At 41.5% G+C, this 17,306-nt stretch overlaps 1 protein-coding gene across 1 annotated transcript in view; it reads left to right on the top strand.

Annotated features, from left to right (window-relative positions):
* The window catches only part of LOC147734916 (glycine N-acyltransferase-like), a 280,998-nt gene extending 264,216 nt beyond the window's left edge, over window positions 1-16,782 (top strand). The window contains exon 6 of the mRNA XM_086953683.1: window positions 15,192-16,782. Coding sequence (XP_086809809.1) covers window positions 15,192-15,615 — 424 coding nt within the window. The 3' untranslated portion in view covers window positions 15,616-16,782. The remainder of the gene's footprint in view (window positions 1-15,191) is intronic.
* The last annotated feature ends 524 nt before the right edge of the window (window positions 16,783-17,306 follow it).

Raw genomic sequence — 17,306 nt, 5'->3', positions numbered from 1 at the left:
GACTTGATATGCCTTGTTAGCTTATTAAACTCCTCCCTGGAAATTTCTGGAATGACCATCATTTAGTAGGCTGGAATGGGCCTCATAGGAGAAGTTGAATCAGACATATTCATAGGAGCGAAAGATTGATAAATGGTACGAATTTTCTCCACAAAGAAGGAGGCCAGTTCCTCACATTGGGCTAATGATGTAGGAATGAGTTTAGGAGATTTTCTAGTATTGAGCTGTTTAGGAATCTTAAAAATGACTTTAGCAGGGTTGGAACTAAGTTTTGTCTCGGAGGCATAGTACTCCGCTCGTGTCCTGCATATAGCTCTATGATATGCTTTGAGCTCAGTTAGATATTGAGCTTTTCTCACAGAGAAATACTCTTTCGTCCATTCACGCTTGTGCATTTTACAGGTCTTTTTCAAGGCCGCCAAGGTGTCATTATACCAAGTATTGGCGTCCTGAGTGCGCCCTTTAACCCAGGTAGTTGGTATAAGTGAATCAAGTGCCCAGGTGATCCATGCACAAAAAGACTCATATCCTATCTCAACGTTATTAAATGGGCCTAAAGGGTCGGACCCTAGCAGTGCATATAAAGGCTTCTAGTTGGAACTTGCGCCATGGCCTTTTAAGTACAGATCGTTGGGTTTTAAAAGGTGTGGAAGTAGGGATAGAGCAGGTCATTTCAACTAAAAAATGATCAGACCAGGCTATAGGAGTAGGAGTAGTAGTGGTGGGCATCTCAATGCTAGTAAAGATCGGGTCCAACACATGACCACCTATATGTGTGGGGTTCTTGACTATTTGAAAAAGCTGAAAAGCGGCTAAATCAGTGATCATAGTGCGTATAGTCGGGTCATACTCCAACTCAAGGTGGAGATTAAGGTCGCCGAAGACGCTAAAATTAACTGACCCCACAGCAAACGCTCCTACTATCTATAGGAGTGTATTGTTAAAGCCTGAAGCGTGTCCGGGGGGGTCTGTATATTAAAAACCCTGAAATGGTAAAATGCGTGTTTATGGAGATACTAAAATGTGCACATTCACCCCCTTCCATTTTGACCTTCCCAAAGAAGCAGGATTAGGCAGACCTTGTAATCACTGCAATACCGCCTCCTCTGGTGGCTCTGTTCACCAGGGAGATCGAATAATCAGGGGGTAGTGCCAAGTTAGGTATGGCCGTCATGTCATCACTCAGCCATGTTTCCATCAAGAAAAAAATATCAGGAGATTCGTCAGTTATAAGGTTGAATATCTCTGCATGATGCTTGGCCAGTGACCGTACGTTCAACTGTAATACCTTTAACCGTTGTTGCGAGGGTATATTCAAAGAGGCCACTATAGGAGAAGGTGTGGGGAAAGTGAACAAGCCGCACAAGCAAGCTAATGGACAACTCAAGGGGTGCAGGGGGCCGTACAACCATGAGGATTAGAAGGGTGCAAATTGACCAAATCCTCTCTAGAGTAGAACCCACCATTCGGCAGCCTTTGGTCAGTATGTCTAGCGAGAGGCGATGAACTTGCGCGGACGGGCGCAGACGGGCTTGCCTTTGGTGCACCTTTGGCGTGCCGCTGGCGCTCCCGCGCCATACTGGGACCAAATAGGGGCAGGGGGCACGTAGCAACTAGAGCGCCGACCAAAATGCCGCGCTCCCGGAAGTATGTCAATTCCGGTGTAGTCTCTTGCCACTGCCCTCCACAACAATCAGCCACAAGGCTGCGGTGGACCGGGGCGCAATAGAGACAGAAGTAGCAGGTAGGTGTTTAGGGTTATTCAACAGTAGTTTTAAAAAAATATATAAAACATGAACTGGAACTTCCCTCCACCCACTGACTTAAGTGCAAATAAATAAAAATAAGCCGCAGCTGAGACTTCCCTTCACGACCAGATCTAGGATCTGAAACAAACAGTCTGCCAGCGTGCCACATTATAAAAGAAAAGATGGTTGTTAGGAGTGTGGAGGAAGTAATAGCTGAAGAAGTTCAAGGGAAGCGTACACAAGCTCCGGTATATAAGTGGGATTGCAGTAGTATTTGAAGTATTCAACTGGACTCTACAAATTGTTTTACAAGGATATGCCCAAAAAAGTTTCAAGCAGAAGATTAAGATGTTACAAGGACTAGATACATGTAAAGCAAGAAAATATACTAACTTGCAGGGTCATTCTCTGGATTGTTATGTTATGTTATGTTAATAGACTTTTATATAGCGCACGTACTCCCAGAGGTTTCATGGCGCTGACTAGCAGGGACCCAGGTGGAAAGGGGGGTAATGCCTAGGCCAGAGGAAAAATCCAGGTCTTAAGCTGTTTCCTAAACATTAAGAGGTCGGTGCAGGAGTGGATCCCCAAGGGAAGGGAATTCCAGAGTCTGGAGGCAAGGCTGTGTCCTTCCTGACGTTGCAGTTTGAAAGTGGGAGTAACCAAAAGATGAAGATTGGCAGATCGAATATTACGGGAGAGGATGTACCTGGGCAGGAGAGTGTTAATGAATTGGGGACTATGAGCATGGAGAGATTTAAAACCGATACATGCTGTTTTGAATTCTACTCGTTGAGAGATAGAGAGCCAATGAAGTTGTTTTAGCAGCGACCTGGATGACTGCCAACGGGGTTGTCTGTGAATCAATCTGGCTGCTTGATTCTACCCCAAAATATTTGGCTTTTGCCGTTAAGAATTTATTCGGTCTTGCCCGGATTCAATTTTAAATGATTAGAGTCCATCCAATAAGGAATATGCAGCATGGTGTGCTGGAACTCCCTGATAGAATTGGGAGAATTGTCAATTGTAAAAATAAGTTGAAGGTTGATGTATAGTGGAATGTGACGGCCTTGAACCTTTCCAGTGACTGGATCAAAGGGACAAGGTACAGGACAACGAACAACCCTGAGGAACCCCGCAGGGGGTCTGGAGTTTGGGGGCAGTGAAGATAGCAAGGCGGACCGCTTGAGTGCGGTCGCTAAGGAAGGACCTAATCCAGCTGTAGGCTGAGTTGAGGATGCCGGCCTGTTCGATAAGATGGCATGGTCGACTGTGTCGAACGCGGTCGAGACATCCAGTAGAACCAGGAGATATAGAAGGAATAAAATATAGACAGAGTCAATCTATATTACGAGTCACATGTCCAGCCGGACAGTGTTCTTTAAAGTTTACTTAATAAACACTTTGTTGTAACACAAGGAGTACCTTCCACAATTCAACCAGTGTGGAACACAAGCCTGTGCCCAGCACTAACAGAACGGGTACAGAAGGTGGACATAGAGAGTGAAGGAGGGCTTTTTAAGGCAAAACAAGTTTTCTGTCATTAATGCAATTGTACAGAATTTTTAACAAAGCACCATTACAACACAAAGTAATCACGTTTAAGCATTGGGTGCTCAATAGGTCGACGGCGTTTAGGACACCTTAGTAAATCACGGGGACCATCATCAGGACATTTCAATGAAAGCCTTAACAATACTTTAGCCTCTAATTGCCGTTGAGCCTCAATCGGGAAAAGGCAGTAGGAAGGTGTAGATTTAAAACGCACCCACAATCGAGCGCATAAATCCGCGGTACAAAATGGTATCTGTCTGAGCCTGGGGAACCGGGTGAGTCGGTGGGTAGTTGTGCTCACCCGGTACAACGAAGTGTTTATTAAGTAAACTTTGAAGACCACTGTCCGGCTGGACATGTGACTCGTAATATAGATTGACTCTGTCTATATTTTATTCCTTCTATATCTCCTGTATGCATGGGACCAATGTTGCATGTACAAAGTATGTTCTCCGAGGTCCCTGCTGACTAATTTGGGGCCCCTTGTTGTTGTTTAATTATCCAGTAGAACCAGAGCCTGAGGTATTCCCTTATCTGCATTGTCGCGGAGAAAGTCCACAACAGCAGTAATAACAGTCTCTGTGGAATGAGCGGGGCAAAACCCCGCTTGATGAGGATCCAAGTGGTTAGAGTGTTCAAAAAAATTGGAGAGATGGGTGGTAACATGGGCTTCAAGGACTTTAGCCAGGTAGGGGAGAAGAGAAATTGGCCTATATTTGGAGAGGATTGAGGAATCTGCACCCGTTTTTTTAAAGAGGGGTACGACTACTGCCTCCTTAAAGGCTTTAGGAACCATGTTCTGTGATAGAGAGGCATTGAGAAAGGTCAGAATGGGGGCAGAGAGGGCTGAAAAGATTTCCTTTAAGATATAAGGAGGGCAGCAGTCCCTGGGGGAACCAGATTATACCCTTATTAAAAGGGCTTGTAGGGAGTCTGCATTGAGAGGTGGAAACTGGTCAAAAGAGTGGTCGCTGGAGATCTGTGGGAGGGGTTCGGTTTAGGGGCAGTAGCTGAAATACAAGCTTTGATAGTAATAATTTTATTAAGAAAATATTGGTTAAGAGAGTTGCACAGATTTTGGGTCACAATCGGTGTTAGAAGAACGCTCTCCATGTTTGACAATTTATTGACGATTGCAAAAATGTCTTTGGATTTATTTTCGGAATGAGTAATAATGTTTGAGAAATACGAGGCCTTGGCTTGGGTGATGGCTTGCTTCTAAGCTGTACGGGCGGCCAGATAGAGGGATTTTACGTGTGGATCATAGTCTCTCCTCCATGTTTGTTCCTTTTGACGGATATCTAGTTTTTGGGCCCTTAAGTCATGAGAGAACCACTTCTGGGCTTCTGGACGGCGGGCGGTTTTGAATTTTTTCAAAGGGGCATTACATTGCTCGCTTCTAGCAGCCAATGGGAGATATTAGTTTCGGCCTGCTCAAGGTCCATATTGACAACTGGAATGGAGCTAGCTAAGCTGTCCAAAAAGGCTTCTTTGTCGAGAGGGCTCCATTTTCTGATAAGGCCTCCTTCCATTGTCTGGGGCTTACTATCAGTCAAAATAGAGATAGTAAATTTGATCAGAAAATGATCAGACCATATGCAAGGGCATATGGTGGGAGTGGAGATAGTGAGATTATTGCTCCACACCTGATCGAGAATATGTCCCTTAATGTGCGTGGCGGAAGTGATGTTGTGGCAAAAATTGAGACCAGAGAGGAGTTCAATAAATTCACTGGCCTGAGGGCCGCCTAATTCATCATTACACCAGTAATTGAAATCTCTGAGTAAGAGAATTTTTGCGTAGTCTGTAACCACAGTGGCTAGTTGTTCGCACAAGGAGAGAGGGAATAAGGGCATATGTTGAGGGGGTCTGTAGATTAAAATGCAAATTAGTGGGCCAACCTTAGATTCAAGTTTGATGATTAGGTTGTCTCTATGCAGGGAGATTCAAGGTGGACAGAGAGGTAAAGACATTGTCTCTCTTAATAATGGCTGCTTCTCCACCTTCCGTCTTTCTTGGAGCCCGATCGGCATGTAGAATATAATATGAATCTGGAAGGGCTGCCAGGATGTCCGGAGAGGAGTCAGTTTTAAGCCATGTTTCGGTAATAAAAAAGAAAAGTGTGTCAAAGTACTTTTCATCATCTAAAATTTTTAGCAGTACACCACTCAGAAATGCAGAAGTTAGTGAGGAGACTCTATTATGTAAAAAGTTCTGCATTATGTTTAAGTGAAATGAACACAGCTCTTTTGCACAGTTCAGTATCAGATGCACAGAAAGTTTGTGATGATATAGAGTTTAGTTTTTTTGGTTCATAAGAGGAGTGTAGAGAAAGTGAGAGCTTGATGATGGTAACTGTTGAAGAACAGGTGGAATATATTAGTATTGAGGAGTTTGCAATTACAAAATTTAAGTCAGTTTCATCCAAAAACCAAACTACGGGGCTCATTATGATGGCGGGTGGACATTGGTCAGCCCACCATCATAACAGTGATGGGACCGCCCGACAGACATGTGGCGTTCCCGCCAGCTCAATTAGGATGCACCCTCCATATTGGTGGGCGCATCCTGGCCTTTTACCATTGCAGGCAGTGCCGCTGGCTTTGCACTGTCTGCAATGGGAAAAGAGCATGCACAGCTTTTCTCTGCCACCATGTGGCAGGCACCATGCAGTGCCTGCCACTTGGTGCAAGGAACAGTGCACCCCCCTACCCCGCCGAGGGGGCCTGCAACAGGCCGCCAAAGCTAATCCCTGCCAGCCTTTCAATGGCTGCATTGCCGCAATGGAAAGGCCTATACTCACCCACATCCTAATATGGCGGGCACCGCCACCATATTAGTGGCCCAGCTCTGCCCGGCAGGCAATCATGACGATTACCACAGGCAGAAAAGTGGCAGACCGACCTTGCGTCCGCCGTGATACCATCCTAATATGGCAGTAGGTATTTCTCATTATGATGGCGTAAAGATCGCCACCGCCGGTCCGGCGGTGGCAATCGTTACGCCATCGTAATGAGCCCCTATGTTTGCATTAGTTGGTGACGTACTCATTATTGAAGTCAAACTAGGAATGTTGATTTATATTCAAAAAGTGAAAAGGAAAACAATGATAAGTGACGGCAATTTGGTGCCTATTTATTGGTAGAAGGTCGGTTTGAGATGGCTACTAAACAACGTGCTTGTAAATTTTGTTACAGCAAATTAGAAGGGAGCAAAATGCCAGCTAGAGCAGTACATAACTAGTTACAGTTGGTAGCTATTCCTCCAGAACTGGTAGACTTGAATGCATATGAGTCAATTCATATTCAATCTGTGCATCCATTTCAGGCAATACTTTGTATGGAGCCCAAAACAGGTAAGCTGCCCCCAACAGGTTTAAAAAGAGGTCTGAAAGGAAAAGTTGTGTACTTACTTTTAGATTTTAAGAAAAATATTGAAACAGTTGGTGTAGATAGGGAGGAAAATGAGCCAGTAGTCATTCTAGTTAACGGTTTACCAACAAAGAAATGAAAAAAATGGCAATAGTTTGTAGCTGTTAATACACTTCAAACGGCTACATTATATCTGGTAAAGAGTAATATGTATTATAAGAACGTAAATATTGATGAACAGGTAATAAGCTTAGAAGATGAAACAGAAATTTCAAGCAGTCAAATAGAAAAAGTGGACAAGTCTAGGATTAAAGAAATTTATGAATATTAAGCTATACATGCTTTACATTCAAAAGAAATGATAGGAACAGTGTTTAATTATTTCAAATGAAGGAAGCAAATGAAACTCCCATGAGCGTTTGGAAAACAATTGTTAGAAGCGTGTTGTTTTCCACAGTTCTTCCCAGATGGAGAAGGCAGACAATTTGATGAGCGCGGATTACCGCTTCAGAATACTCCACAAAAAGATTGTACCCTGAAGATCCAAGATTTCATCAGTGCATTTCATATATATCTCATCTTCTGTTTGAAAGTGATTTGTCTGCACTTTCAAATGTAGTGAACCAGATATTGAAGACAGGAGTTCATCTTTCACATGTTTCTGCAAAAGAATTCATGGACAAAGTTCAAAAAAGCGATGAAAATTTAGAATCACAGATAATTAATTTGATTGCATGTCAACATGGTAAAAATGAATATTGGTAGTAGTAGTGTTATAAAGGATGGACACATTGCAATGATGCCAACTTGGAATTCAAACCTAGATTGCCTTATGAGTTACCAAATTCATATTTGATATATTTGAAGCAAAGGTTTTGAATACATCATTAGGCCTATTGGGAAGATGTGAAGAGAAAATAAACAGCTCGGCAGACAATTAGTATTTATAATTAGTGTTTGGAATAATATTTTGCTAATTGATATTGCATTTGGAAAATTGTGTATAAAAGGAAATAGTCTATATATTTGTTGTGTATATCGTACCAGATGTAAAAGAGAGTCTACATTTTGGCAAAGGTTTTTGACATGAATAATAAAGTTAAGGTAGATGAAGGAAGTGTACATAGAAAAACACATAGCTACACATATTGAAAATGATGCTCAACTTTGATTTGTGTTTTTTTTCTACAATTTGATTTTTCCCCCCACTTTTCAATGATGATACTACATTGAAATCACTGTGTATGGTAAAGATAAGTGGAATCTGAGCACAGCAAAAAGGAAAACTGAAAATGTTATGTAATTCTAAATTTATGTTGTGTTCTTAAAAATATAATATTATAATTTCTGTAATATATTATCATTAAATAACCGCTTATATAAGGTACTGTTGAAGTTTGAAAAGAGTTTTAGTGCTGTTTAAGAGAATACTACTATAAAATACTTCTACTTATTAATGTATCTAAATTACTTAAAAAGTAAGAATATATAATATAATATGCATGATAACGTTGAACATTTTTAAGGTCATATATATGTTATTTGTTTGTAATATAAATAATGTTAATCCTTTACACTATTTGCAAACTATCATCATGTTGCTGATGTAATCAGCCAGACAGTCATTCTTTCACACAAACACTGCCTGTGCTCTCATCTAATCTCTCTAGCATAACGCTTGCACTAATAGGATAACCCACACATTATCCTTGCATTCTTTATTTTACACAGGCACAACCCACGCACTCATGCAATCACCCAGGCACTACCCATGTACTCAAATAATCATTCAGGCACTACTCTTACACTCACCCATTCTCTCAGGTACTACACATACACGCATGTAATCACCCAGGGATTACTCTTAAACTTATCCTTTTATTCAGGCACTACCCATGCACTGATATAAGCACCCTCACATTACTCTTGCACTAATGTAATCACCCAGGCAGTATATCAGTACTCATAGAATCACCCAGGCACTGCCCATGTACTCATGCACTCACTCAGGAACTATTCTTGCACTCAATAATTCACTGAGGCACCCCCATGCACTTATGCAATCAAGGAGGCACTAGCTATAGACACATCTAAACGCTCAGGCATTAACCATACATTCACGCAATCCCCCAGGCACTACTCTTCCACTCAAACATTCACTTAGGCACTACCCATGCACTCATCTATTTACTCAGGCACTACTCATGCATTCATGAAATGACCCAGGTATTACCCTTACACTCATACTTTTACTCAGGTACTTGTCATACACTCATCCAATCACTCAGGCACTACCCCTGCGCTCATAGAATCACCCATGCACTACCCATGCACTCATGGACTCACACAGAACACTACTCATGCACTCATCCATTCTCCCAGGCAGTACCCATGCACTCATCCAATTATGCAGATACTAGAGTTGGACTAATCCATTCACTCAGGCACTACCCATGCACTGAATCCATTCACTCAAGCACACTCATGCACTGACCCAGGCATTAGCCTTGCACTAATTTTTTCTCTAAGGTATTTACAATACACTCAGAAAATAACCCAGGCCCTACCCCTGCACTCATGCAATCACCCAGGCACTACCCCTGTACTTATGCAATCACCAACATACTACCCATATACTCATACAATCTTTCTGACACTACTTGTGCACTCAACGATTTTCACAGGCAGTACCAATTCACTCATCCAATGACCCAGGCATTACACTTACAGTCATCCTTTTACACAGGCACTGCCCATGCACTGATGTAATCACTCAGACATTACCCTTAGAGTCATAAACTCACTCAGGCAGTACTTATGCACTTATCCAATCACCCTGACAGTACCTCTCTACTTATAAATTCACCCATGCACTACCACTGTTTTCATGTAATCTCTCAGGCAATACTCTTAAACTCAACCATTCACTCAGATACTACCTAAGCCTGGGCGGTGAACTCCCTTAATAGAGCTTGCAGAGTTTTCTGCACCCCGTACTCCATAGAGCTCGTGTAGTGCAAAAAACAAAACTCGGCATAATGCGGCAGAGTTTTTTTCTGGCTCACGCTTGCAAACGGTAAGTTTGCAAGCGCAAGCTGTTGCTCGGGTAGAATTTCTACCTGAGCAGCAGGAAGACCAGTGCGAACAGCAGTTCACACTGCACTCCTCCACTTGCGGAACTTTGCAGAGTTTTTTTGTCACTTCGCGGAGTTCCACGTAGTCAAACTCAATGAACTACGCCCAGGCCTGCTACCTATGCACTCTTTCAATGAGCCAGGCATTAGCCCTGCACTCATGCAATCATTGAAACACTACTCTTACACTAAACCATTCACACAGGTCTTATACATACAGTCGCGCATTCACTCTGCCACTAATTATGCCCATATCAAATCATACATGCACTCTTCTTTTACTTATTCATTCACTTATACACAACATTGATCATACACACATTTATGCAAGCCATCACTTTTACTACATAACATTTTTCTGCTTTAACCATTTTAGGTGGTTATATTAGAACCTTTTCTTAAGAACAATATTATATTTTTTTATTTTCAGAATATTTTTTTCCATGTTTTTCATTTTTAAAAAACAAAAAATAATAGTGAAAGAGTTCAACTCTGCTGTTTCTTTGTAATGAAGAAACCCAAGGAACAAAACAACAACAGAATTAACACTTGTGAGCTCTGAGGAGTGTATCAATGGCATAAATGGAGAGCCCTCCAACACACTGACTTGTTAAATATTTTCTATAGTGGATCCCATCATCTGCCAACACCCGAACAATGAGAGGTTGCAGAGTATTCACTACAACCCCTGCAGAAGTTAATGGTTGTGTTCCATCATCATTGACCGCTTCTTCCCTTCTTTGCGCGTCACCTATCGTGCCAGATGAACAGGGTGTATTGTATCAAGATGTTTTTCCATTGAAGAAGTACCACATGAGTACTTCTTTTCTGACCATCTTCAGAGAACTGTGTGACAAATTGTGCATGTCACCTTTCGTGGGTTCACCTTTTTTCCCCCCTCAGGCACAGTGAAGAAAACCCACACAATGCTTTCCCTCCTCTTCTTCACTGGCTCCTCCACCTCTTCTATCTCCTCCTTGTTCTCTTCAAGGAATGCTGATGCCATTTTTTTTCACAAAAATATAAAACATCCCAAGAGGTGTTTGTTTCACCCACCAACAAAATGAAAACCACTTTAACTAATAAGAGGCTTTCCTTCTATGTGACATGGAGTCGCGTAAGTGTCACGCACCTGTAGCGTATATTTAGTAAAATTGACTAAATATAGTATAAAACTGTAAGCAATTATTAGAATAGTGTGTTTCAAAGTATTTCAATTAAAAGTCTTTATGCAAAACAGATATTGAAACTTGAAACATTCATATTTTATACTTTTGAAATTACGCCGGAGTCACATCCCCTACACGATCCCGGAAATACATAATAGCAGGATTTGTGACCCTACACTGCACTGTGCAATGGTGCCATGTACACAAAAATATGTTTTAAAGATCTTAAACATTTTGCACAAGAACACTGATACTAATTTTTAGGATTGATTAATAAACTTCTTTATCACAAAAAATATATTTTTTCAGTGTAATTATGTATTTTAAGGTTACATTTGTGTAACAGATTTGCGCACCCAACCTATAGATTCGCATTCGGTACGCTATACCTTCATGTCCCCAAAAATATGTTTAACACATTTTAAAAACATATTTATAACTTCTTTGTTACTATTTGTATGTACTCAGTAATAAATCTCTACATCACAAAAATATATTAATTCATTCTAAATATGTTTACGAGCAATATTTGTATAACGGATCCGTGCACCCATCGCGTAGGTTCGTGTACGGTATGCAACCCTTTTTCAAATTTCTTTTACAAAAAAATATATATAAAGAAATTAGCTATCACAGGAAAATAACAAATTGACATTCATACTAGCAAAAAAATAGTTAAAAAAATATGCTAAACATTTTTGAAATGTTTTTGTTTTTGAATTGAAAATTCTTTTATATAATATCACACTACAAAATCACAAACAAGAAAACAATATTAATTCAAATCAATAGCATTATGAATGTTTGAAAAGTTATGTTATTTATATTTTTAAAAATTGATTATAATTATTTTTAAACTTCATAGAAATACTTAAAATCATAAACAAAAAAAAATTACAAACATCTTTTTATAAAGAAAATGGTCTAAAAAAACCTTGGAAATTCATTAAAACAAAAACATACGTTTTAGGGACATTATAGTTACAAATTAGCATTTAAAAAACCTTAGACATTCATGAAAATAACCGTAGGTTTCAAAAATGTTATAGTTAGGAATTAGCATCTAAAAAACGTTTGAAATTCATTGAGTTTTTCTCCACACCGCACTGCTGTGCTGCAGAGATTTTGGGAAAAGGACGGCACAAGTGATATCCAGGGTGGTGGAACAGTCTCTATGGAGGTCTACAGTAACAGTTTGATTGGAATGGTCACAATACAATAAAATATGGCAGATGCTAGCTGGTTTGGTGGCAACGAGAAACATAGCCAGGCTATGGGGAACACCGCAGATGCCAAAAGTAAGGGAATGGAAACAGGATCTGGATTGATGCTGTGCTGCAGGGAAGGTAATATACCAGGGGTGGGGTGCCCTGGCAAATAGGATAATGTGTGGGAGTACTGGGTAAAATACGGAGAGTTGTCAATATAAGGGGGAGAAAAGGACATGTAGGTCGAGGGTGTAATTGGTTCCTTAGCTACAAAAGGTGCTTGGAGTGGAAATTGGATATTCCTCAGTAATGTGTAACCATTCGAGGGGCTAGACAGGATACAAGGGGGATGCAGTGGGAGGAGGGATCATACTGACATGTATTGTAATGTCCTGCTATGCATTGTTCACTTGACAAATAAAAAATATTTCCTAAAAAAATAGAAAAAAATACATAAGTTTCAGGGATGTTATAATCAGGAATTAGCATTTTAAAAAACTTAGGAATTCATTGAAGAAACTATAGGTTTCACTGATGTTATAGTCAGCAATTAGCATATTTTTTTAAAACTTTCAGTTAAGTTATAGTTAAGCTGACATTTTACTTATATAAAAGCAGAGAAATTCAGCCGTTATAGTTAGCCAAGCAAAGTATAACTCATGCCCCCGCAATGCACTGCTGATGACGGTACATATCACATCACACATGACGTGGTCAGTGACATCGCTGATGACATCACTCAGTACATCTCAGGCCTTGTATTGTATTGTATTGTATTGTATATTGGATTTATATATAGCGCTTATCACCCAGGGGTCTCTAAGCGCTTGCCTTGGGAACCCGTCCTGGCTTTTCCCTGTGAGATAGCCGCTACAGGGCATCCCCAAGGTGAAAGCCAGGCATCCCGCCGCGGGGGGCCGTTGTGGAGATTAAGCAAGCCTAATGCCCAGAGTTGCAGAGTGTGAACCCATGATTAGGTCAGGCACCGAAGCGAGAATTATCGAGTCCGTGGACATTTGAGCTCAAGACCCTGCCGCGTCAGGAATTGAACCCTGGTCCCGGGTCTGACCTCTGCTTCAGGGTCTGCCTGCTCTAACCAGTGAGCCACACTTCTCTCTTGGTTGATTGGGGGCATTAAATCTCTTTTTTGCCCATGGTAGGAGTGCAACCCTGTTCTGGCTCTCAGCATCGTCTCCCAGTGTAATGTTGTGGTGCATCCATGGCTCAACCTTTGCAGTTTTGAACATTCTTATAGAATTAATGATATTGAAGATAATAATTACATTTGAATTAACAGTTAAAAATTATAGAAAAATATAAGAAAAGGTTAAACTTGAAAGGTGGAATGTGTTATAGTCCATTGAATGTGTGCTTTTGTTCTGCAGATTTGCGATGGGTTAGCATGTCCATAAAATATTTATTAAGAGTATATATGTTAAAAAATATATCAGTTTCACTGTTGGGTTATAGGGTGGCTCTAACAAGAGCTGATGTGTTTATTCTGACTTTGTTGGAGCTACATATAAGTGTGGATGCACAGCTTAAGGTTGTTGCGAAACACTGTTTCCTGTAATCTGTGAAGTGAACTTCATCACTTCTGTAGATGTCATGCATATTACAATGTAGATTGTTGTTATAGATGGAGCCCATCCTATGGTCTCTGAGGTATGCAGAAACAGCTTTATTAACATTCTTCCTAGCCTTCTCAATCAGCAGACAGAATTGATTTGACCATTCCCATTTCTGTTTAGGTTAAAAAAATACAAAGGCAGTTAGAGGGAAAAGCAACATCAGTTGTCCAAATGTATCCTTTATTAGGATTTCCATCCTTACCCCAGTCAACGTGTCTAGGTCAATGCCACCACAGTGCACAATCATGAGGTGAGGGTGTCGGAGACACAAAAAGGTTTTAACCAAAGGCAACAATTGTTGCCAGTTTAATCCTATCTGTGCAAACCATTTAAAATCCACATTTTGCAAATGAGGGGCCAGCTGTACGACCCTAAATTACGGGCACAAACAGGCAGTCAGCAATTTAGGGCCTGGTCATGTACAAATCTCATTTTGTCAATCAGTACATTTTACTGATTGCAAAATTAATTTTGCGACTCACTATTAGGAAGGGGCATGCCAGGGGTATCCCTTCCTAATAGCGACTCACATTTGAATGCATGAATGTTTTGGAACTGCAATTGCGATTGCAAAACACTTGCAATTTGCCACCTACTTTCTCGGAAAAGTGGCTGAGTGAAATCTACAAGATTTCACTCAGTCACTTTTACAGCCATGCTGCATCAAAATCCTGCGCCTGCTTGAAGCAGGCATAAGGATTGACTCACCATGTTAGGCATAGGGGTACCCTGAGCCTTGCTGGAGCTGCGTTGTGCTTGCAACGTAACTCCAGCAATGCGCCGCCTTTCCGCCGTAGGATGCGACACGCATCTACCCATCCGTGCACCATGGTGCACCGCATTGTAAATGCGGCGCATAAGTGGTGGCATAAGGGTGATTTGGCGTGTCGCAACTGTTCTGGTGCATCCCTGCTGATTAGCAGAGATATGCAAGTACTTGTAAATCTGCCCCAAAGACTGTTGATCCTGCTAAGCTGAGTAATGTATGTGATGCGAGGAAGGGGCTGTGGAGGTTAAAGGAGGGAGAGATGAAGAAGGGTGTTTATGTTTTTAGGGTGATTTTATGAGGATTAGAAGAATGGGCATAGGGGCTTACAAAGGAAAGAGCAGGTTTGTCGCTTCGTGATGATGAAGGAAGTAAAAAGTTATGTAATAGTGTTCCCATCAACTCTACCGGCTTTGTCTACACTAGGTTGACTTTAAGTGCCCCTAAGGCATGTGGTCATGTTGATACATGCCACCTTGGTTGTGGTAAGATTCACTTGAAGTCACTAACGTAGTTATTATTTTTACATAACAAGGATGATTATTTCTTTTTGATTGATTGCAATGCATTTTGAATTCTTCATAAATATTACTTTGTCTCATTTCTGCAGGGATGATTCGCCAGCATTTCAATTTACTTCACTCAGTGATGCTGAATCTGAACTTGTGAATAAATTCTGGATAAATGGTGGAAATGAGAACAGCCTTAAAATAGTCCATCAGTGCATCCAGCAGCTCCCCAACTTGTGCATGCGCGACACAGTAGGAAACCCCATTTCCTGGTTTGTCATGGACCAGACAGCAGAAATAAGGATGGCATATACTCTGCCAGAATATCGAGACAGGGGGATCATCACTAGTCTCTTCATACCCTTCCTTGTCATTCTCCAGCTACAGTGGGATGATTTCCCATATCACTACATCACCCAGAAGCAGAATGTCCAGATGCACAGTGTAGCAAGAAGAGTGGGTTTATACAAAGCCCCTTGTGAATACTTTAAGTGGATTTGTCGGCCTCAAGAGATGGCAACCTAACTTACTACAGGAGAGGTTTTTCTTGAGGGACTATGGCTGGGTCATCTCACGTGTGTTTAAAGTTTCCTTTTCCCAAATAAAAATGGTGGGATGCTGGGAATGCGGCTCCACTGATGCTCTCAGCAGCAACCTCCAAGCAACAAGTGGTACCTTGGGAAAGAACCAATAAAAAAATGTTATACTTTCTTTTTACCCAATATATGGATGCTTTACCTCCTCTCTAAGCTTCGTTTTCCCACATTACTCACCCCCATTTTTTTTTCTATCCTTTTGGTTCTCTACTTTACCCCCTGTCCCTGCTAGCATCCTAGGTTGTCCAGGTTCTCCCAATTATCATATTCTCTCATTTTAACTTTTCTTAATATTTGCCTACTTGGATAAACCCACTTTTTCTCCCCCCTAATCACTGACTGCCCTCTCTATCATGTTTCTTTCTCCGCCTGGTTTCCTTACCCATTTTCTTCTTACGTCTCATTTCTTCTCTTCCTTCCCCCTCTCTCTCCCACCTTCTTCTCAGGTCTCATTTCTTTACCTTCTCCCCCTTCTTACATCTTATTTATTTACCTTTTCCCCCCACTTTCCCCTCCCCACCCTAATCCTCTTCTAACATCCTAAAATGACACCCCTCAATCTTGTCCTCTCACCTACCGACCCTGCCCTCTCCAGACATTGCCCAAACTCCTGGAACATCCTATACCACCCAAATCTTTCAAAAAAAACACCCCAAAAAACTTTAAACACAAATTATTGATTTATCACTCTGAAACTTTATTTGTTGATAGCTACCAAAGCCTCCCATCCCCCATACAAACTAACATTATCTTCTACTCCAAATGCCCCTCCATATGGAAAATTATTTTCCTTCTCCATCTTACAGTTTACAAATCAATCAAAATCGCATACGGATTCAAGTTATTTACATCCCTATCTGCATCTTTCCCAGGTGACATTGACATTTCTATATTTAAAACCAGTAATATCCTCATTCAAGCGTCTGAATTCAACCTCAATTTATTTGACTACCATTTCTGTACCGTGGTAGACCATCTAGCCAAACCTGTCCCTAACCCCTCTTCTTCACAATTGTCTGACTCCTTTCGGGCCCCCTTACCCCCGGCTCTATCTCCTCTCGACAGCCCAATCACTCACACTGTTATCCAAACTCACTCTTTAACCCCTTCCACACTGATGACGAGCCCAGCTCGTCACGTAACATGCGATTTAAAAAATCTCAGCGTGCGAGCGGACTTCTGCTAGCGCACATGAGGTTAACTAATGACCGACACCCTCAAACCCGTCTCACTACCCCAAACCTCTCTCCTACTTCTTGATCCCCTCCCTCAGCACCTCTGACTTTACCCCCATGGCGTCAATATCTCCTTCTCTGAAAAGCTCTCTCTCTCCTCAAATGTACTTAATTACCTCCCTTCCCCCACCTAGAACTTCCAATTCCACCCCCCCTGCTCCATTATCTCCTCTCAGAACTCCACTCTCCCTCCTCAAATTGATGTAACCTCTCCCCCCTTCCATCACCATCTCATCTCAGCACTCACCTAATGGCCTGACTATATGATTGACCCTCATATTACCAAATTCAACAACCCAAACACACCTCCGACTCCCCCAGCACCTCCCCCCACACTTCAGACTCCCTTCCCTGTACGACATGGAACCCTTGCTTGCCCCGCCCT

The sequence above is a fragment of the Lissotriton vulgaris genome, chromosome 1_2, assembly GCF_964263255.1.
Source record: "Lissotriton vulgaris chromosome 1_2, aLisVul1.2, whole genome shotgun sequence".
Classification (NCBI taxonomy): Eukaryota; Metazoa; Chordata; class Amphibia; order Caudata; family Salamandridae; genus Lissotriton; species Lissotriton vulgaris.
The sequence above is the reverse complement of the archived record's forward strand: the minus strand, read 5'-3'. Positions and strand labels throughout refer to the sequence as shown.